We start from the raw sequence: 22,337 nt of genomic DNA on the forward strand, positions 1-22,337 counted from the left end.
TATAGAGGGGATGGACACTGGAGAAGCTCAGGACAGTTAACCCATTCTGACCTGAGATCAGATTCTAAAAATGTCTATTACATCCTGACAGTTTCATTATTAAAGGAGAATTCCTTACCTTTATTTGTAAAGAGGTCCAGCCAGGTGTTATTTTGTGCAAAAGCGCATTATTGGCTGTTTCCCCTACGATAAGCCCTCAATGAATTGAATTGAATTGAATTGCATTGAATTGAATGGGGCATTGGAGTGTTGTGTTAATTTGCTTATTTCCATCGCTCAAAAATCAATAGTATCCCAAGCGGCATACTTTACTACTTATTTTGATGGAAATAAGCGAATTAGCACAAAAACCCAAGCCCCACTGAGGGCTTATATTAGGGGAAATATAGCCAATAATGCACTTTTGCACAAAATAAAACCTGGACCTCTTTGGTGGGGACGTAACAACTACAAATAAAGGTAAGAAAGCCTTCTAGCATGGAATTCTCTTTTAAACGATTCATGACATTATTTTTCATTTATTTTTATTTTTCGTTTTTCTTTTAGGTTATAAATTATCTCAATTTCACCCACACAACCTGCACTTTGAACATTCAGTGGATTTCCTGTGGTCTGGGGTTTTCTCTGTGTGTTCTGAAGTCTTTTGAGCTGCAATGAAAACAAGGCAAAATAATCCCTCAACAGTGACATCGGGGATTTGTGGACTCTTACATCACAGTCCACAGGCAAATCAGAGCACTTTCTTTAAAGGAGAATTCCATACTAAAAGGCTTTCTTACCTTTCTTTGTAGTTGTTACGTCCCCACCAAAGAGGTCCAGGTGTTATTTTGTGCAAAAGCTCCTTATTGGCTATTTCCCCTACCATAAGCCCTAAATGAATTGCATTGAATTGAATGGGATGTATGGGGTGTTGTGCTAATTCGCTTATTTCCATCGCTCAAAATAATATATTCTTTGTATATATCCTCTCTTCATAATGTGGCACACTTTACTACTTATTTAGATGGAAATAAGCAAATTAGCACAACACCCCATACATCCCATTCAATTCAATGCAATTCATTTAGGGCTTATGGTAGGGGAAATAGCCAATAAGGAGCTTTTGCACAAAATAACACCTGGACCTCTTTGATGGGGATGTAACAACTACAAAGAAAGGTAAGAAAGCCTTTTAGTATGGAATTCTCCTTTAAGCACAGAAAACCAGAGACCACAGAAATTGTACTGTTAAAAGTTGCAATTGAGCTAAAAAAACGAAATTTTAGGGTCTTTTATCCTGTGCTAGTATAACAAGAAACAAACTGACTGTTTGGACAGGTCTGAGTCGCATCCTGAAGGGGCGTGCCAGCATGGTGGAGCAGCGTGTGTGGGTTAGGGTCAGTGCTATCTAAGGGGCTAACGACTGACCGTTTGGTTGGGGACAGGTCTGAGTCGCATCCTGAAGGGCCGTGCCAGCATGGTGGAGCAGCGTGTGTGCGACTGGGCCCTGGGCGAGTACATGGCGTTCGGCTCTCTGCTCAAAGAGGGCATCCACGTCCGCCTCAGCGGACAGGACGTCGAGAGAGGCACCTTCAGGTGGATATGCACCCCATATAGGGCTTTCACTTCTAGTGATGTTTACTAGTTGCCTAGTTTACTACTCGACTAGTCGACTAGTTTTTTACCCCATTTTGACCTGAAAAAGCTATGTTTCCATGTCAGTGGTTCCTTTCGATTTTTCAAAAATAGCAGACCTACAAGCTCGTAGCGCGCCACTCGGTGGCGCGCTATGAGCTTGTAGATCTGCTATTTTTCAATAGCTAAAGCATAACATAATGCTAACACCAAAAGGGGTTCCCGCCCCAATTTTGGTTAACCAGAGCCATCTAATAGAAGAGTTACGACATTGAGGGGGCAGAAACAGAGTGCTCGTTGTTCATGCAGCCTGAACTGAGACAAGCTGGAGTTGGAAATGCATTGTTTTCAACGAGAGCGGCGCCAACAAGAGCTATTTTAAGCATGTGTGCAACATGACAACTGTTAGACAAGTATTGTACAATGTACAGTAACAACTAACGTCTCTGTAATGTTCATGTTGTACTATTACTACAAAACAATCTAAAATAAAGGGATTTAAGATCATTAAAGCTGAGTCCAATGCATTTCTGCCTATACCGGTCCCAGTTGGTTGTCCCCATTCTCAATAGAAGTCTATGTAGGAGAGCCTCCATTGGACTGAAGCCCCATGAAGTGAACGCAGTTTGCTTAACTCTGTCTATATCTAAAGGCTCTTTGTTTAACTACCAATTATGTAAAAGAAAAAGTAAAATAAAATAAAGATTTGTATTTATTTATAATATTTGTGTGTGTACATTGGTGACTATAATCTAGCATTCTAGCTGATCTTGAGGCCTACAAAAACGGGATTGTTTTTTCTTATCAACTAGTCAACTAGTGGATTTACTAGTCGACTAGTTGCTTAAAGCCCTAGTGTCCTATAGAGCAGGGCTTCTGGGGACCCCTGGAAATGCTTTGGCCATGTCTCGTCATGATGTCTCGCGATAACGTGGGGTGTTTTTTTTCTTCCTGTGTGTGTGTGTGTGTGTGTGCGTGTGTGCGTGTGTGCGTGTGTGCGTGTGTGTGTGTGTGTGTGTGTGTGTGTGTGTCCACAGCCACCGCCACCATGTTCTCCACGACCAGAACGTGGACAAGCGGGTCTGCATCCCCATGAACCACATCTCCTCCAACCAGGCTCCTTACACCGTGTGCAACAGCTCTCTGTCCGAGTACGGAGTACTGGGTCAGTACAGTACAGTACAGTACAGTACAGTACAGTACAGTACAGTACAGTACAGCACAGTACAGCACAGCACAGTACAGTACAGTACAGCACAGCACAGTACAGTACAGTACAGCACCGCACCGCACCGCACAGCTAGCACCGCACACTTTGACCATCATTTACTTAGGTTACTTTAGGAATAGAGCGGCGCAGTCCCTCCCCCTTTCAGAACAACGAACGGCCCAGGAAATGAAATGCAATGCATTCTGACCATAGGATTTTCTTTAAGTATTTATTTTAGGGATGCACCGAAAATTCGGCCACCGAAAATATTCGGCCGAAAATGGCTAAAAATGTATTTTCGGCCTATTCGGTTTCGGCTCAAATAGGCCGAAAATATATCACCGAATAGTCAAAACACCGGGTCGGTATAAACACAACACGCGATTGTCTTGAACGTAACCAGAGCGCTCCGCATCTACCTCTCTCTCTCTCCCAACTTCAGTCTCCCCCCCCCACACACACACACACACACACACACACACACACAGCGTCAAGTTGCTCTCTGTGCTGTGGCTGCGATGCGCTCCCCGAAATCTGCGAGCTCATCAACAGGTCCCAAAACATGGTATTTGTGAGCACCGCCACTGTCTATTCTTTTGTCGTATGACAAAAAATGCTCCCCAATGTCTGAATCTGTGAGTTTGCATGCAGGCTACGACGAACACTAGCAGTAGCTTGCTCGTTAGCTCCTCAAATCTGTTCCACCTGTGTGTAATCTCAGCAGCGCATTGAAGTGGGCACAGGCAGGGCAAAAGCAGAAGCAGAACGTCCGTGAACGTTTTGCTTAACAATGATCAGTTGTTCAGTGCTGTTTAACTTTGGCATATGTGATACTAGAGCCTAGAGAACATGCTAATATGGCTGCTAAATAAGAACGTTTTCCCCTATCAGCTAGCATGCTATTGTGTGTGTGTGTGTGTGTGTGTGTGTGTGTGTGTGCATGTGTGTGTGTGTGTGTGTGTGTGTGTTTGTGCGTGTGCGTGCGTGCCCACACACTGTGTAGGACAGTGGTTCTCATAGTGGGAGTTCCAGCTAAATTATAGATAGTTAGGAAGTAAACCAAGTGGGGCCGGTCTGTAACAGAGTGCAAAAATGGAACCAAATACACTCTCAAAATTTACATTGATTTTTACAATAGAAATAAAAATAAATTGGGGTCCCAGAGATAGAAATGGGAAGAAAGACAGTCAGCTATACACAGTCAACATTACAGATTACAGTATCATTACAAGTACAAGGAATGGCAATGAAATCAAATTGTATTAAAAAGGGGGTAAAATATAAATTTTGAAGGAGTATTCATTTTTATTGTCTTTATTGTTAGTTACAACATGCCTACAATAACTTGAAGCATTTTTTTAAAGGTAATTGCAAAAAAGGGGCCATAATCCGATTAATCGTTTAAATAATCGCCTGATGAATCGATTATGAAAATCCATAATCATGTATTTTGCCATAATCGGGTAGCTTTACAAAAAAGCTGTATTCGGCTATTCGGTTTTCGGCCAACTGTTTCCTATATTCGGTATTCGGTTTCGGCCAAGAATTTCCCTTTCGGTGCATCCCTAATTTATTGGCGAGTTGGTAAAAGTCGTTTTGGTATTCCATGACATTTTGGCCCATCCATCCTGACCCTACGTTCTGTGTGTAGGTTTTGAGCTGGGCTTCGCCATGGCCAGCCCCAACGCTCTGGTCCTGTGGGAGGCCCAGTTCGGGGACTTCCACAACACGGCCCAGTGCATCATAGACCAGTTCATCAGCCCGGGCCAGGCCAAGTGGGTCCGCCAGAACGGCATCGTGCTGCTGCTGCCCCACGGCATGGAGGGAATGGTAGGTTTCTTTTTTTTTAACACTTTATTTTGATTTTTATTGATGAATAAATACATATGTGTACATTTTGTTGTATCCGACATGTAAATATCCCCCCTCCCCCCCAATCAAGGTCAGAACAAGACAAATAAAACAAAGACAGACAGTACAAGACAGTAAAAGTAATTAGTAAACTAGTTTTGAAAGTACTAGTGAACATAGTAAGAAGAAAAATAAATAATAAAATAAAATAAACAGCATATTCCATCAGGGTATGGTATCTAGGTTACATACATTGTATCCATCTTTCAGTTTAGATAGTAAATTGCTCTATATCCAACTGTCTACTTACTGAGGGCCTCCAACCAGAGGTCGCCCAATGTCAGGTTTGGTGTGAGGTATCAGATTGTACAAAGGAATATGGGTTTAAGTGAAAGGTATACTTTCTACAAACTCTATGAAAGGGGTCAAAGTCATAATGTATCTATGGAATGGTAGGTTTCTGCTGCTCCCCCGGGCCCACAGCATGGAGGGAATGGTAGGTTTCTGCTGCTCCCCTACGGCATGGAGGGAATGGTAGGTTTCTGCTGCTCCCCTACAGCATGGAGGGAATGGTAGGTTTACTGCTGCTCCCCTACGGCATGGAGGGAATGGTAGGTTTACTGCTGCTCCCCCAGGCCCACAGCATGGAGGGAATGGTAGGTTTCTGCTGCTCCCCTACCTCATGGAGGGAATGGTAGGTTTCTGCTGCTCCCCTACGGCATGGAGGGAATGGTAGGTTCTGCTGCTCCCCCGGGCCCACAGCATGGAGGGAATGGTAGGTTTACTGCTGCTCCCCTACCTCATGGAGGGAATGGTAGGTTTCTGCTGCTCCCCTACCTCATGGAGGGAATGGTAGGTTTCTGCTGCTCCCCTACGGCATGGAGGGAATGGTAGGTTTCTGCTGCTCCCCTACCTCATGGAGGGAATGGTAGGTTTCAGCTGCTCCCCTACGGCATGGAGGGAATGGTAGGTTCTGCTGCTCCCCTACGGCATGGAGGGAATGGTAGGTTTCCAAAATGAAGAAAGCATGCGCGACTCCAACTTGTCTCAATCTCATAGAACGGGGGTTTTCCCAACTGATTCTGACCCAGGGACCACCATCCTGACTAAGAGCAACCTGGGGACCACCACTATTGACCCAGGGACCACCGTCCTCACTAAGAGCAACCTGGGGACCACCACTATAGAGCGTCGCAGTCCCTCCCCCTTTCAGAACAACAAGTGGCCCAGGAAATGAATCGCAATGCATTTTGACCATAGGCATTTCTTAAATTATTAATTCAAAGACCTTTTAAGCGTCGTACGAAGCCAACTCTTGTCGTGACAAATCATGACAACACACACAATATTTTGGACCAAACAAATAATTAGAAAGTAGAAAAAAACGGCAGGTTACAACACTTTTTTTGTTGTTTTTCTTCTTTGTAATTGACACAGGGGTGCCCGAAAATGGGTTACAAAATCGTGGGATAAAAAATAAAATAAAAATGGAAACCTTTCCATAGTGGGTTGTGTGATTTAACGGTTGTTTCTCTCCACCCCCCCCCCCCCACAGGGTCCGGAGCACTCGTCGGCGCGTCCCGAGAGGTTTCTGCAGATGTGCAACGATGACCCCGACGTTTTCCCTGTGAGTTTGTTGTGCGATAACTAACTAACTACAGTAGCTCATTCTACACCAGTGGTTCTCAACCAAATTATGGTAGCAGTGTTGCTTTTGGCAGCAATCTTATTCCAGGTGACATTTTAGTCACCTGGAATGTCTTAGTGTTTTATAATAATAATAATAATAAAACTTTATTTGTATAGCACCTTTCATGACATGAAATGCAGCTCAAAGTGCTTTACAGAATAATGGAGAATAAAAGAAAAGCAAGGCAACGACATTAAAAAACAAGCAATAATGCAATACAGTGAGGACATGAATAACAAAAAATAAAAAATAAAATATCAATTAAAAGCAATGTTGTAGAAGTGGGTCTTGAGCTGAGCTTTAAATGTCTACAGAGGCTGCCTGACGAAGGTACAGTGGGAGCTTGTTCCATGCCGTCGGCCCGTAGAAGCCCCGTATTTTTTAGTTGCCATTTTTTTAGGCAAAGCGAGCAGGCCAGCAGTGGAAGACCTTAGGGGGCGGTTTGGGACATATTTAGGCAGGCAGTCAAGTAGGTAGGAAGGTGCGAGACCATTGAGAGCTTTATAGACAAGTAAAATAATTTTAAAATCAATCCTAAAAACAACCGGAAGCCAGTGCAGTGATGCCAAAACTGGAGTAATATGTTCTCTCATCTTAGTTCTAGTTAAAACTCTGGCTGCTGCATTTTGGACAAGTTGTAATCTGTCAGTTGTTTTCTTAGGCAGTCCTGAAAAAACTGCATTGCAGTAATCAAGCCGAGAAAAAACAAAGGCGTGGATTAGCGTTTTTGCATCGTCCAAGGACAAATAGGCTCTGATTCGTGCAATATTTCGAAGGTGAAAAAAGGCAATCTTGGTAACATGATTAATGTGTGAATTCAAATTCAATTCAGAATCAATAATAACCCCCAGGTTCTTTACTGTACTGTTACTTTCTACAGTCAGGTTGCCAAGTCTGCTTATTATTGATTCTTTCTGGCTTCTTTAGTCTAGTTTTAGTCGACCATATGTCATGCGATTTTAATCGACTAAATCTACAGTTGATTTAGTGGACTGAAATGTATTTTGGCGGGCCTTGATGCCGTCCTAATGACTGTTTTTTTTACAATAGCCGATCTACAAGCTCACACCGTGTCGCAGCACGACGCGTTGTGAGCTTATAGATCGGATATTTTCAGCATGCAACCAAGTGTAAAATGACTTACACTGGATCTCTTGTCCACTAGTCCCTTCCTAACATAAAAAAAATGATATGTATTGTATTGTATTGTATTGTATTGTATATGTATTTAACCGCTGACCCCCATCTGAAAATATGTTGTTCCATGGACCTCCCAGAAGCAAAGATATGAAAAAAAACGTGCACTCTGGAAGTATATATATTCCAAGATTTGCGCCACATTGATGATTTAAAAAAAATTGCTGATCTACAAGCTCGTAGCGCGGCACTCGATGAGAGGCATGTTGAAGTCAGAAATGAAGAGCTTGAAGATGAAGAGCTTGGTCAAAACCACGGAGAGCTCCTTAGATTACGCGCGCCGAGCCTTTCTTTGTGAACGGTAAACCAAGGACTGTCTAAAGAGGACGAGACGCCAAGACCGTAAGGGCGACGCCATGTTGCTCACATGGTGCTCCATGGAAGGAAAGAAACATGCGCAGTTGAGACCAAGGAAGCTGAACGCGGAAGTGATGGCTGCATATAGCCCACTGCGCATGTTTCTTTCCTTCCATGGAGCACCATGTGAGCAACATGGCGTCGCCCGTACGGTCTTCGCGTCTCGTCCTCTTTAGACAGTCCTTGCGGTAAACAGGAAGTGATCGACAACGTGCACGCGCGAAAGAGCAAGGAGTATGGTGCAGAAGGAGAGGCCAACAAAAACAAAGAAATGGAAAAAAAATCTGAAATACTTTTCTCTCGCTTGATATCAATGACAATGCGCTATAGGATGTTTGTACACGTCCTATAGCAACCCGTCGGTTGGATTAGTTATGACGTTCCACACGTCGTACAGTCTAGTTAACCCATTTTAGGTGGAAGCCCTTTTGGTGTTTTAAACATTATGTTATGATTTAGCTGTTGAAAAATAGCTGACCTACAAGCTCGTAGCGCGCCACTCGGTGGCGCGCTACGAGCTTGTAGGTCTGCAATTTTTTTTTTTATCGTGAAAATATTTATTTCAGAAAACTGGGTGAGGTGCCAGGCGAGGACTGTAACTGTTTGTAACTGTTTGTAACTGTTTGTAACTGTTTGTAACTGTTTGTAACTGTTTGTAACTGTTTGTAACTGTTTGTAACTGTTTGTACTGTTTGTAACTGTTTGTAACTGTTTGTAACCACCCATCAGAGCGTGGTGCCAGGTGAGGACTGTAACTGTTTGTAACTGTTTCTAACTGTAACGGGTCCACCCATCAGAGCGTGGTCCCGGTGGAGGAGTTCTGCGTGCGCCAGCTGTACGACTGTAACTGGATAGTGGTGAAACTGCTCCACGCCCGCCAACCTCTTCCACGTGCTCCGCAGACAGATCCTCAAGCCCTTCAGGAAGCCCGTGAGTCAAACACACCTACAGGCACGCACGCATGGCATGCACAGTACGCACGCACGCACACACACACAGGCACACACACACACGCACGCACACACCCAAGCATGCACAGCACACACACACACACACACACACACACATGCACGCACGCACGCACACACGCACTCACGCACGCATGCACAACACACACACACCCACAGGCACACACACGCATGCACAGCACACACACACACACACACCTAGTGCATTCAGACATACTACTAGAGCACTTTTCCCCCCAAGCACTGGGTCGGGACTCGGGACCCATTTGTGGGTCGTGGACACATTATTTAAATTCCTCTCTCTCTCGCTCTCTTTCTCTCTCTCTCTCTCTCTCTCTCTCTCTCTCTCTCTCTCTCTCTCTCTCTCTCTCTTTCTCCCCCCAGCTGATTATATTTACTCCAAAGTCTCTTTTGCGCCACCCTGAGGCCAAGTCCAGCTTTGACGACATGCTACCAGGTGAACCGTCAGTTTTTCCACACTATTGATCCATAATGTATAAATGATAGATAAGGGTTCAGGACAACGAGGCCTTTTCGTGGAGGGGTCAGAATGAAATTTGGACTTGGACTGTTTTTCGTCTGTGGTACTCAATTACAAAAACTCTTGTTGTAGCCAATTTGATCATTTTATTCTGTGGTTAATTTGTTGTGAAGTTGCTATGACAACCTGGGCATAGGCGGGTTCAGCCAATCACAGGCACAGCCTACTTGTATGCGTCACAGGTGCACGGCAGCAGGGAATTTGGGAAACGCCACACAGTTTTCCAACCGTGCGTGTTTTGTTTGTTTTTCAGTTGTTATGATTTAATTTGTTTATTTTGTAGCACCAGTTTATTGTTTAAGTTACAGTTTAAGTACCCGGCTTTTATGTCTTACTTTATCCATCCTGCAAGCAAAAATAAAACCTTTTAAATGCACTCAACGAGACGACCTGAGTTACTGTCATCATCACCACGCGTTGGAAAGAGCCTCACACCATATCCCTCACTGGCATTCTTTTGTTGAGAAGTGCCTTTACAACTGTTATTTTTATGTCACAATCCCTTTAAGTCATATGGGTCATATGTATACAAATATTTTACTGGTAATGCCACATCAAACGCTAGGTTGAAAGTGGAATAAGAGTCCCAGGGACATTTTATGAGTCCCACTTCAACGACATTAGGAGTCATATTTTGCCATTTTTACAAATTGCAGCATTTAACTCCCATTTCATTTTATATAAAAACAGTACAGTAATGCATCCCGTGGATGCAGAGGTCGTTGTTTTATTGCATCCCTTAACCCATTTTGACCTGAGATCAGATTCTAAAAGTGTCTTCTACATCCTGACAGTTTTCTGAAAAAGCTATGTTTCTATGTCAGTCGTTCTTCGATTTTTTCAAAAATAGCAGATCTACAAGCTCGTAGCGCGCCACTCGGTGGCGCGCTATGAGCTTGTAGATCTGCTATTTTTCAATAGCTAAAGCATAACATGATGCTAACACCAAAAGGGGTTCCCGCCCCAAAATGGGTTAACTATAAACTGTGTTATGGGATGCAAAATGCACCCTATTTTAATGGGAGGCATACTTTGGTTAGACATAGCATTGGTTAGACAATCTCCGCAGTATTAACTGTACTACTTGTTCCTAGTACCTACTGTATGTTGTACTGTACTGTACATGTTCTTCAGGCACCAACTTCCAGCGCATAATACCAGACGGGCCTGCATCTACCAACGCTGACCAGGTGAAAAGAGTGGTTTTCTGCACCGGCAAAGTCTACTACGAACTGACCCGCGAACGCAAGAACAGAGACATGGAGGATACCGTGGCTATCATTCGGATTGAACAGGTAACTATGATAATAATAAACTTTATTTATATAGCACATTTTCATACATAAAATGCAACTCAAAGTGCTTCACATAAAAAAATAAAATAACATAAAAAATAACAAGCAGCGAATGCCGGAAAGAAAAAGGAGGTCAATCATTACAATACACAGTATTATTATACAATTAGCAAATAAAAATAGCAATACAGAACTAAAACATTTAAAATGGTAAGGACATTTGTACCAGAACACAAACTAAACAAATGCCAAGTTGAAAAAATTAGTTTTCAGCTTGCTCTTAAAAACATCAAGGGAGGTCGCCCTTTTAAGGTGCAGTGGTAGGGTGTTCCATAACTTGGGGCCATAGACCCAGAACTGCGTGATTTGAAGTCGTATAACCCATTTAACAACCCTGATTTGGACCAAACCCAGTTTCCAAACACAAACACTTTATTGATCTATCGGTCTGTGGTGTTAAAATGAAACAGATGGCTGTCATTCATTGATTACATGTTACATTACATAGTCTCCCCTTTATCTGAATAATATGAATTACCCTCTTGAACCCCAGCATGAAGATTCTGGGGGGAACATTTCCCGAAATAGCAGATCTACAAGCTCATTGTCTATTTGGTGTACTCAGAAAAAAAGACCCCCCCCCCCCCCTGACGGGTGGTAGCACCAGGCACCACAAAGGGTTAATCAGGTGCTGCACATACACATAACTATTACTAGTTAATGCATAACTCTAGAAAACTATTTCACAAATCCAATAGAATGTCAACACACATGGAACGTCGTTCCATCTTCCATTAAAAAACGCAGCACAGTCTTCTCTTTGAACACTGTCATTAGGCTCACCAGGCCGCCAGTACCTGTAGAAGTAGACACATTAATACATTACAATACCTTCACAACAAGGATTTGATCTGAATGTTTCGGTTTTTTTTAATCATGACTTCAAATTATATTACATTATAATATAATTTGAAGTCATGATTAAAATAAACATAAACATTCAGATAAAATATATTTAATGATTATATATGTACGTACAAATTAACTGGACAATGAAATAGACAACGGATACAGAGTAACTGTTGTATTATAGCCTTTGATTCCATTTAGAAATAAAAATGAAGATGAAATAATGTGAAATGTATTTTGCTGAAAATAAATGTAGTTGAAATGTTTTCTTTAACCCATTCTGGGCGGGAACCCCTTTTGGGGTTCTGTACAGTATGTACAGTATTACAAAGTGTGATGCTGCTATATACATATTTGTTTTTCAGAAACTTAGGTCAGTATTTAGAAGGCGCTTTAGAATGGGTCTCAGTAGAATAATGAGGTAAAGTCTTACGTTGGTGTGGTCAGTGGTGTTTCCATCCACCCACTTCCACACTCCTTCTGTCTCGCTGTCGGTCAGTCCAAACCACAAAGACATGTCTCTGACGAGTCTGACAACAAAGTCCTGGACAGACAATCAGCTGGTTACTGAAGTACAATCTGTACAATACTAGAGTGTGTCTCAACTAACGTAGGTTACAGCATGCACTAATGCACGCGCACGCACGCGCGCACACACACACACACACACACACACACGCACACGCACACACTGCACCTGCTTCTCTCTGCTCTTTATGGTCATCAGGTCAGATTGTCTGGCTGTACAGTCTGCTCTGCTGTCCTCCCAGGTCTTCTTCTCAGTAGAGATGTAGTAACACCCATCACCACCTAATGTAAATCCATGTGATTCTAACAACAAAATATAATGTTAGACACTGTTTTTAATGTGATTAATGACAAAATGATGAACAACATGATATAAGAATGTATAAACACAGTGATGTCTCACTGACCACACAAAATCCTCTTCAGTTCGGTCAGGTTTGTATGTCTGCTCAGTAACTCATCATAACTGGTCTTCCACTGGTCTCTCTGTTCAGTCAGGTTGTTAAGTCTGGTCAGTAACTCATCAAAACTGGTCTTACACTGGCCTCTCTGTTTAGTCAAATCTGCAAGAAGGATAATCAACAAACTAGTTAGTTAGTTAGTTTTACATCCAACTTTATTGCATTTGCCATACATCGGCGGTGGCGCTTGACGTTGCGTAACATCGCTTAACGGCAGATAAGTTGCTCTCTCCATGTCCCAGCAACTGCATATGATATGTGTGTGTGTGTGTGTGTGTGTGTGTGTGTGTGTGTGTGTGTGAGAGAGAGAGAGAGAGAGAGAGAGAGAGAGAGAGAGAGAGAGAGAGAGAGAGAGAGAGAGAGAGAGAGAGAGAGAGAGAGAGAGAGAGAGAGAGAGAGAGAGAGAGAGAGAGAGAGAGAGAGAGAGAGAGAGAGAGAGAGAGAGAGAGAGAGAGAGAGAGAGAGAGAGAGAGAGAGAGAGAGAGAGAGAGAGAGACATATTTTGCTATCTGGTTAATTGCACACACACACACTGTGGTGAACTGTTAATAAAGTAATCAATCAAACTATTCCTGACTCAAATATGAGACATAAAGATACAGTAGGGTTTATAAAATGCTACTCACTGAGTATGACCAGGACAATGATGCCAGCCAATAGGAGCAGCCCCACACACGCTGCAACAGCTTTGAAGAAATTGTTCTTAAATCCTGAATGTTGTAAACATCAGATTTTTTCATTTTCAATAATTATTTTATACATTAATTCAGAGCACATGCATTGTGTTGCTACAGTAATATGATTGCATGTGAATAAAGGTTAATGTACCATTAAACACATCCAATAAAGCATTGACAAGAGAGGCACTGTGATTTGGCTGCGCCGACACTACAACTGCTATTGCGTAAGATCGATAGATGTGTTTATACTTAACCCATTTAGGCCTGACGTCGAACATTTAAAAATGTTTTTTTTTCTGAAATACCTCATGTTTCTATATCGGTGGTGCTCAATATTTCATGTCTAGGACCCCAAAAACTATATGTAATATGCCTCGCAGGTTGAGTTGAGTTGAGTTTCTTAGTTTAATTGAGTTGAGTTGAGTTTCTGAGTTGAATTGAGTTGAGTTTCTGAGTTGAATTGAGTTGAGTTGAGTTTCTAAGTTGAGTTGACTCCAGTTGAGGTGTACACGTCTTCAGATATTGTAGTGGGTTTTCAGACTGCTCTCCTTGCACAGCTTGATCGGACAGAAGTCACAAGAGAGGACATTAAAGATGGACTCTTTGAGAGAACAGCGATGTGGTCAAATTGCGTGAATTTCCTCGGCAATGATGCCGGTGGATTGACACATTATGTGACCGGGGACAGTGGTTTGATATGCAAGGGGGACATGGTCATTTTTCAGTTCTTTACATATTATGAAACTGCACACTGTAACCTTTCATATGATGTATTGCTCATTGAAATTGGGAAAAAAAATTGCAATACATCAGCAAAGATGCCCGTGGATTGACACATAATGGAAAAAGAGAACAAAGACATTAGGGCTGTGAATCTTTGGGTGTCCCACGATTCGATTCCGATTCTCAATCCAAAAACGTTTATTTTATTTTATTCAAAAGCATGTTTTCTCCAGATTCAAAACGATTTTCTATTCAAAATGATTCTCGATTCCATCACAATCTACTCCAGTCTTGAACTGAAGTGACTAAATACTACAGTAACTTGAAAATGACTGAAGACATGATGTTTACTGTGATTAGGGTGAGCTTACATTTCATATCACAGACACCATGTAGTGAAAACTCCTGTAACTGTAACCAGAATTTAAAAAAAGATTATTATAATAATTATGAATCGATTTTTAATCGTTCATAACGGAATCCCTAAATCCCTAAAAGACATGCACAACCCCAACCCAAACGACAGAACACGGGACCCCCGGCCCAGGCCCCCCGACAAGAGGCCGGACCAGAGCGGTCGGGTCGAGCGCCTCCCCGACACTGCTATGTGTGTGGGAAGCTGGACCACCTGTCTTGGACGTGCCCCGCCCGAAACTAGGGGCACTCCAGTGTCCCAGCCAGTATGAGCCTAATTCCCAAAGCCCAGCGGTCACGGACATGAACTGGGTCGGTGAGCCTGAGAGATGAGATTCACACAATTAGTATATTGTCATCGTATCAAGTTCAATTCAAATACATGGTATATTAGGAGTAGGGAAGGGAATATGCATGGTTCAGTCTTACCGGTTGCCGCACGCCAGCCTGTCTCTCGGGAGAGTCTCTGAGAGTGTGAGCAGGACAGAGGCTTTTAACCTGCCTGGGTGTGGACGCGCAGCAGGTGCCTCATTAAGGCAGACGAGGAGACGGGCTGGGACGTACCTCCCTTCCAGGACCCGCCCTCGTTGCCGTTGGCAACGCTTCGCTCTGCCTGTCTCTCTCCCTCTCTCCCCGAGGTGGCTATGCCGTGGCGCGCGGTCCCGGACCGAGACGCCACAATATATAGATAGTTAAAGAACTCCCAACTACAGTCATTTGAATTTCATACTTTGATGTTTCCGATTGATTTGAACCTGCAGGGCAGGAAGGCTCTTTCTCAGCAGAATGTTTAAGCATTCCTATAAATGATTCTTCCTTGTATTGTTTCATTCTGATGGTGTGAAAGAAAGGCTGTTTTAATTGTACTGAAGTCTTTGAAGAGTCTCTCTTCACACTTTTATACTAAGACAATTTATTGGACTGTAGGCTGTTGGGGTCAGGGTCAAGGTTGGGGTCGAGGTCAGGGTCAGGGTCGAGGTCGGGGTCAAGGTCGAGGTCAGGGTCGAGGTCAGGGTCAGGGTCGAGGTCGGGGTCAAGGTCGAGGTCAGGGTCAGGGTCGGTGTCAAGGTCGAGGTCAGGGTCGAGGTCAGGGTCGAGGTCGAGGTCAGGGTCGAGGTCAGGGTCGAGGTCAGGGTCGAGGTCGGGGTCAGGGTAGTTTGTATACGTGGTGACCCTCTGAAGCACAGCTCTGCACCAGATAGAACCCTTCAGAAAGGCCTGGATGAACTGAAAGGGTCAATGACCTTTATAGTGTCTTGTGTGAGAGAGAGAGAATAGAGACGTTGGTATAGTGGCATTACTGATGAAGACATGTCGGTGAGAGAGAGAGAATAGAGAAGTTGGCTTTGTGGCATTACTGATGAAGACATGTCGGTGAGAGAGGGAGAGGAATAGAGAAGTTGGCTTTGTGGCATTGTTGAGAAAGAGACTTACTGTCAGAATCAAGGGAGGGACAGGAACCCACAGGGGAGTCGATTGCAGAGCTGCCAACTGTCTGTTAGACGTCGATTGCAGAGCTGCCAACTGTCTGTTAGACACACGCATTGACCCTCTTCACACGTATTCTCAGGTATTTCTCAACAGTGTTTTACTGGCTCTATACATCTCCTTACAACAGTGTTTCACTGACTATGCATCTCCTTACAACAGTGTTTCACTGACTCTATACATCTCCTTACAACATGAAAGTGTAGAATTCTGGGATTTCCAACCAGCTCCAAGTGTTGCATGACAGCGCTTTGTGAGCTTGCAGATGATCCATTTTCGGTTGATATTTAACCCATTCTGACCTGAGATCAGATTCATACGACGTTTCCACTGGACACACACTGGTCTGATTAACCCATTCTGACCTGAGATCAGATTCATACGAGGTTTCCACTGGACACACACTGGGTCTGATTAACCCATTCTGACCTGAGATCAGATTCTAAAAATGTCAGTCGTTCTTCGATTTTTCAAAAATAGCAGACCTACAAGCTTGTAGATCTGCTATTTTTCAATAGCTAAAGCATAACATGATGCTAACACCAAAATGGGTGCCCGTTCAGAATGGGTTAAATTGTGCTATTCTCGGCCAATTTTCAACCGATTGTTCTAATTCCAAATGGCCTATAATCCGTGAAGTGTAAATTTTTATTGGGTGAATAATAATTTATTTATAAGAGAGGGAAGAAAAAAAGAAAAGTGCGTGCGTGCAGACAACAATGTCGTCTCCAGCTGGAGAGGGAGGTGTGAACTGTGAAGATCTTTAGTGGGGGAGGGGTGGGGGAGAAAAGGGGACGGCGGTCGATTTGGCCGAAATAGCCAGACCTAGTAGGTATATCTATGCCTAAAATCATATTTACAAAACGTTTTAGATGGGAGAAAAAAAAACAGAGATAATTTCAATCGAATATTTAGACAAAGTCATGCAAGGGGAACTTTCTCTGGACTTCATGGGCTAAGAAAATCAACTTTAAAATCTCAAAATCCGGGGGCATGGTGGCACAGTTGGTAGTTCTGTCGCCTCACAGCTAGAAGGTCCTGGGTTCAATTCCCGCTCGGGGCGCTGTGGGTGCTGGTGGCGTGTTTCCTCCTCCGCGTCATCAGTGCCCATACCCGAAGGTGGGGTTGACGAAAGGGCCTTTCTGTGTGGAGTTTGCATGTTCTCCCCGTGTCCCCTAGGGTAGATACCCTCACATGTTCTCCCCGTGTCCCCTAGGGTAGATACCCTCACAAAAACATGCAGTAATCCTGGTCTCTAAACTGCCTCCCCCTGGCCAGCCGGGGCGCCTGATGGAAGGGGGAAGGAACTGGTTGGAATAACGTGCTCCTTCCACGCGCTACGTCCAACCAGGGAAACTCCCCCCTGTCAGGTGTAAAGGAGCAACTTGGACACTCAAGCATGAACGAAGCATGAGTTAAAGTCCGTTGCTCTCCCCAGGTTGGTGGAGGGTGTGTAGAGCCCAGGATCACATTAGATGATTGACACAGGGGTGAAAAATGGGTTCGTGGGATAAAAATTATATTAAAAAACATATATCTCAAAATCGGTCAGAACGGCTGCTCCGACGTGCTAATGTTAAATCCTGACAGTTGTCTGAAAAACCTCATGTTTCTGTGTCAGTGGTGCTCAACCTTTTTCCTGTCAAGGACCCCCAGAATTATATACATATGGCCGCCGACCCCCATCTGAAAATATGTTGTTTCAGGGACCCCCCCCCCCCCCCCCCCCCCGAAGCAGAGATTTCAGCTAAAAACGTTTGCTCTAAAAGAATATATATAGCCGATCAAATAATTAGTAAGAAGAAAAACAAAACAAATAGTGTTGTCTCCTGCCTTTATTTTCTTCTTTCAAATTATTTGATCGGCACAAAATATTGTGTTTGTTGTCATGATTTGTCACGATCCGAGTTGGCTTTGTCCGCGGTGTAACCGTCTTTATATAAATACTTTTTGAAAAGCCTATGGAGAAAATGAACGGAGAATCATTTCCTGGGCCACTCGTCGTTCTGAAAGGGGGCGGGACTGTGACGCTCTATAGCTATAGCTCTATAGCTAATTGTTCAACGATTGAAATCGTTCAGCGATTTAAATCATTCAATGATTGAAGTCGTTTAACGATTAAAATCGTTCAATCGTAGCACTAAAGGTTTTCAACGAGATCCACCTGCCAGACGAGTAGGATCGATACAGAGGCTGAAAGGCATGCGTTTACATTCCAACGGGTGATTGAGGGGTCGCGCTCTACCGCGACGGCCAATCAGCTGTCCACTAATGGTTCTCAGGTCTTGTTTTTGTCCTCTCATTTGTCTGGATTTAGGCAGAAATGGATCAGGACAGCCTTATTGTAGATATGCCTCTGACGTACACTACGTTTATTATGACTTCCACTACCTCTCTCTCTCTCTCCAGCTCTCTCCGTTCCCCTTTGATCTGGTCAAAGTGGAGGCGGAACGCTTTCCCGCCGCGGACCTGCTCTGGTGTCAGGAGGAACACAAGAACCAGGGTTACTATGACTACGTCAAGCCCCGCCTCCGCACCACCACCGGCCGGACACGCCCTGTGTGGTAAGCTCCGCCTTGTTTGTTTGTGCATGTGCTAACTTTCTACTCGGCCAAAAACGAATGGAGGTGCTGGGTTCAGAAAAAGAACCCTCACATTAATATGCTCCAAATGTTATACTTTATTGACGACGTTTCGAGCCAATGCTCTTCGTCTGCTCAATGGAGACCAGATGAAGAGCCTTGCCTCGAAACGTTAGCTATTGAAATTACATTTTTGAAAAATCTTTTTCTTGAGTTAAAAACTTTCAAAGTTTAACTCAAATCTTTGCTTCTGGGGGGTCCCTGGAACAACATATTTTCTGATGGGGGTCGGCGGTCAATTACATATATCTTTTGGGGTCCTTGACATGAAAATGTTTAAGAACTGACATAAAATGTAGATACATGAAACTGACATTCAGAAAACTGTCATGATTTAGAAGACATTTTGTAGAATCGACCTCAGGTCTAAACAGGTTAATCCATTTTGGACGGGAACCCATTTTGGTGTTAGCATCATGTCGTGCTTTAGCTATTGAAAAATAGCAGATCTACAAGCTCATAGCGCGCCACCGAGTGGCGCGCTACGAGCTTGTAGGTCTGCTATTTTTGAAAAATTGAAGAACGACTGACATAGAAACATAGCTTTTTCAGAAAACTCTCATTTTCAAACCGACATTTTTAGAATCTGATCTCAGGTCAGAATGAAAACTGTCAGGATGTAGAAGACATTTTGTAGAATCTGATCTCAGGTCAGAATGGGTTAAACACTGTCAAACCTTACGGTACTCCTCTGTGTGTGGCGTTTGTGTTCAGGTACGCTGGGCGTGACCCCGCGGCCGCCCCCGCCACCGGCAACAAGCAGACTCACCTGGTGGAGCTGCAGCGTTTCATGGACACGGCGTTCAACCTGGACGCCTTCGCAGGGAAACAGTAAGCCTGTCCCTGCAGCGCTGGGATTATAACAACCATACAACCCCCTAATGGCAAAAACATAAACTCAAAACAAAAACAAACAGCCGACCTACAAGCCTCACAGTGCGTCGCAGTAACACGTCCTATACCCAGTGATGTGTGAATTGCGTATAAACTGTTCTAGTATTCTGCCCGGCACGAGGCGGACTTTGGTTCCGGAACCCATGGTTGTGTTTTGGACCCATTATTATGCCGGAACTCAACTCAAACTACAGGAGGACAGTTGGAAGACCCACGGGGAGGAAACGGAAGGAAACTAGGAGGTACTACTAGGCCCGGGTTGATCCGCTCGTAATTCCGATGGCGCATTAGTTCCGACAACGTGGCTCTGCGTGTGATTTAGGGACGGGGTTAGTAGAAGGGATGTCCCCATACAGTTTTTTACGCTTTCCGATCCGATCCCGATACCTCAATTTCTGTGTTAGCCGATACCAGTGTCGTGATCTCACGTTGTGTTTATAGCTATCTAGCTATATATCTGGTGTTGTGTTTATAGCTATCTAGCTATATATCTGGTGTTGTGTTTATAGCTATCTAGCTATATATCTCGTGTTGTGTTTATAGCTATCTAGCTATATATCTCGTGTTGTGTTTATAGCAGACTCCTCACTCAAATGTGCACTTTGGGCAACTCCAAAGCAAACTCGGCAAACTAAAACATTTGATTTACCTGCCATAGTGTCGACCCCTTACCCCTGTGTCGGATCGGTGGTTAGACTGGCATAGTGTCAACGCCTTAAACCCTGTGTCGGATCGGTGGTTAGACTGGCATAGTGTCGACCGCTTACCCCTGTGTCGGATCGGTGGTTAGACTGGCATAGTGTCGACCCCTTACCCCTGTGTCGGATCGGTGGTTAGACTGGCATAGTGTCAACCCCTTAAACCCTGTGTCGGATCTGTGGTTAGACTGGCATAGTGTCAACCCCTTACCCCTGTGTGGGATCGGTGGTTAGACTGGCATAGTGTCAACGCCTTAAACCCTGTGTCGGATCGGTGGTTAGACTGGCATAGTGTCGACCGCTTACCCCTGTGTCGGATCTGTGGTTAGACTGGCATAGTGTCGACCCCTTACCCCTGTGTTGGATCGGTGGTTAGACTGGCATAGTGTCGACCCCTTACCCCTGTGTCGGATCGGTGGTTAGACTGGCATAGTGTCGACCCCTTACCCCTGTGTGGGATCGGTGGTTAGACTGGCATAGTGTCAACGCCTTAAACCCTGTGTCGGATCGGTGGTTAGACTGCCATATTCACCGATACTAATATGACAAATAAGGACCCAAGGTCCCAATACCGATACAGTATCGAGACATCTCTCTAGTTAGTAGCCTAATGAGGGCTAATGGGGCGAGTCGGACCATCACGCCGTCGGTCTAACACGCCGTCGGACTATCACGCCGTCGGTCTAACACGCCGTCGGACTAACACGCCGTCGGTCTAACACGCCGTCGGAATTACGATGCTGACCCCTATAGGTAGCGGAGAGACGAGTCCTGTGACAGTTTGACCACACACTGTCACTGTCCATGTTCTGTTTATGTGCCTATCAGGATCACACACTTGCTGGGGGTGGTGTTTGGACAACTGACTGGTCTTTAAGGCTCTTTATTCAAGAAAACGCCAATGAACAAATCTCTCTCTCACCGTATAGCTCTGCTATGGATCCCTAAAACTATCCAAATGGGGTTCAGGCCTTTGAATATAGGTTTGCCAGGAGGAAACACACCTGCAACCACTGATTTTGGGCCAATTAAGCCAATTCCTTGTATGTGGACTTTTAAGGTTTTAAATTGTTTAAAGAGGGACACTGGACATTGAAAGTTAAAATATCTGTACAAAGTCTAAATTAAATGTAGGCCTACATGATGTATTTTTGTGCTGATTTATTTCTTAAGACTTGGAAGGACAGGAGTTTTTAAATGACCCTGATTATTTTGGTCTGTCTGGTGGGAGGGTTCCATCCATGGACTCAGTATTTAACCCATTTTGACCTGAGATCAGATTCTAAAAAATGTCTTCTACATCCTGACAGTTTTCTGATAAAGCTATGTTTCTATGTCAGTCGCTCTTCGATTTAAAAAAAAATAGCAGACCTACAAGCTCGTAGCGCGCCACTCGGTGGCGGGCTATGAGCTTGTAGATCTGCTATTTTTCAATAGCTAAAGCATAACATAATGCTAACACCAAAAAGATGTGAGCTGTTGTGTTTCTGACAGCCTGTCCGGTCTGTCTGCTGAGTGAGGTGCTCAGATGCTCAGGAGCTGCAGGGCACGCGGTGGCGCAATCGGTAGCGCTGTCGCCTCACAGCTAGAAGGTCCTGGGTTCGATTCCCACTGGGGACGCTGTGGGCACTGGGAGCGTTGTTCCCTCCTCCGCGTCATCAGTGCCCATACGCATACCCGATGTGGGGGTTTGGCGAAAGGGCCTTTTTCTGTGTGGGGTTTGCATGTTCTCCCCGTGTCCCCTATAGGGTAGGTACCCTCACACAAAAACAAACATGCAGTAATCCTGGTCTCTAAACTGCCTCCCCCTGGCCAGCCGGAGAGGAGAGAAACTGGTTTGAATAACATGTTCCTTCCACGTGCTATACATCCAACTGGGGGATTGGACTCCTCATGCATGGAAGGAAGCAGGAGGTCAGTCCGTTGCTCTCCCCAGGTTGGCAGAGGGAGTGTAGCGCCCAGGATCACACTAGACAATTGACACTGGTGAAAAGAATGGGCTACCAAAAATGGGGGATTTCAAAATAAAATCACACCCGTGCGAAGTGAGACGCGCTCTTATCATCAATCACAATTTGCGTCCTCACTTTTGTCTTACATGTTTGTGTTTACGTAATGTTTGTGTTTCCCCCTCAAAAATGATGCTCACTATATCTATTGAGATACAGTATATCTTG

General features: G+C 44.2%; 1 protein-coding gene across 1 annotated transcript in view; it reads left to right on the top strand.

Moving 5' to 3' along the window:
* The window catches only part of LOC310879274 (2-oxoglutarate dehydrogenase complex component E1-like), a 64,961-nt gene extending 42,624 nt beyond the window's left edge, over positions 1–22,337 (top strand). The window contains 10 exon segments of the mRNA XM_083793823.1: positions 1,425–1,575; positions 2,652–2,779; positions 4,476–4,654; positions 6,231–6,302; positions 8,717–8,779; positions 8,781–8,849; positions 9,272–9,344; positions 10,563–10,723; positions 18,336–18,490; positions 19,283–22,337. Coding sequence (XP_083649949.1) covers positions 1,425–1,575; positions 2,652–2,779; positions 4,476–4,654; positions 6,231–6,302; positions 8,717–8,779; positions 8,781–8,849; positions 9,272–9,344; positions 10,563–10,723; positions 18,336–18,490; positions 19,283–19,403 — 1,172 coding nt within the window. The 3' untranslated portion in view covers positions 19,404–22,337.

This window comes from Protomyctophum parallelum, assembly GCF_964188405.1.
Source record: "Protomyctophum parallelum genome assembly, chromosome: 21".
Classification (NCBI taxonomy): Eukaryota; Metazoa; Chordata; class Actinopteri; order Myctophiformes; family Myctophidae; genus Protomyctophum; species Protomyctophum parallelum.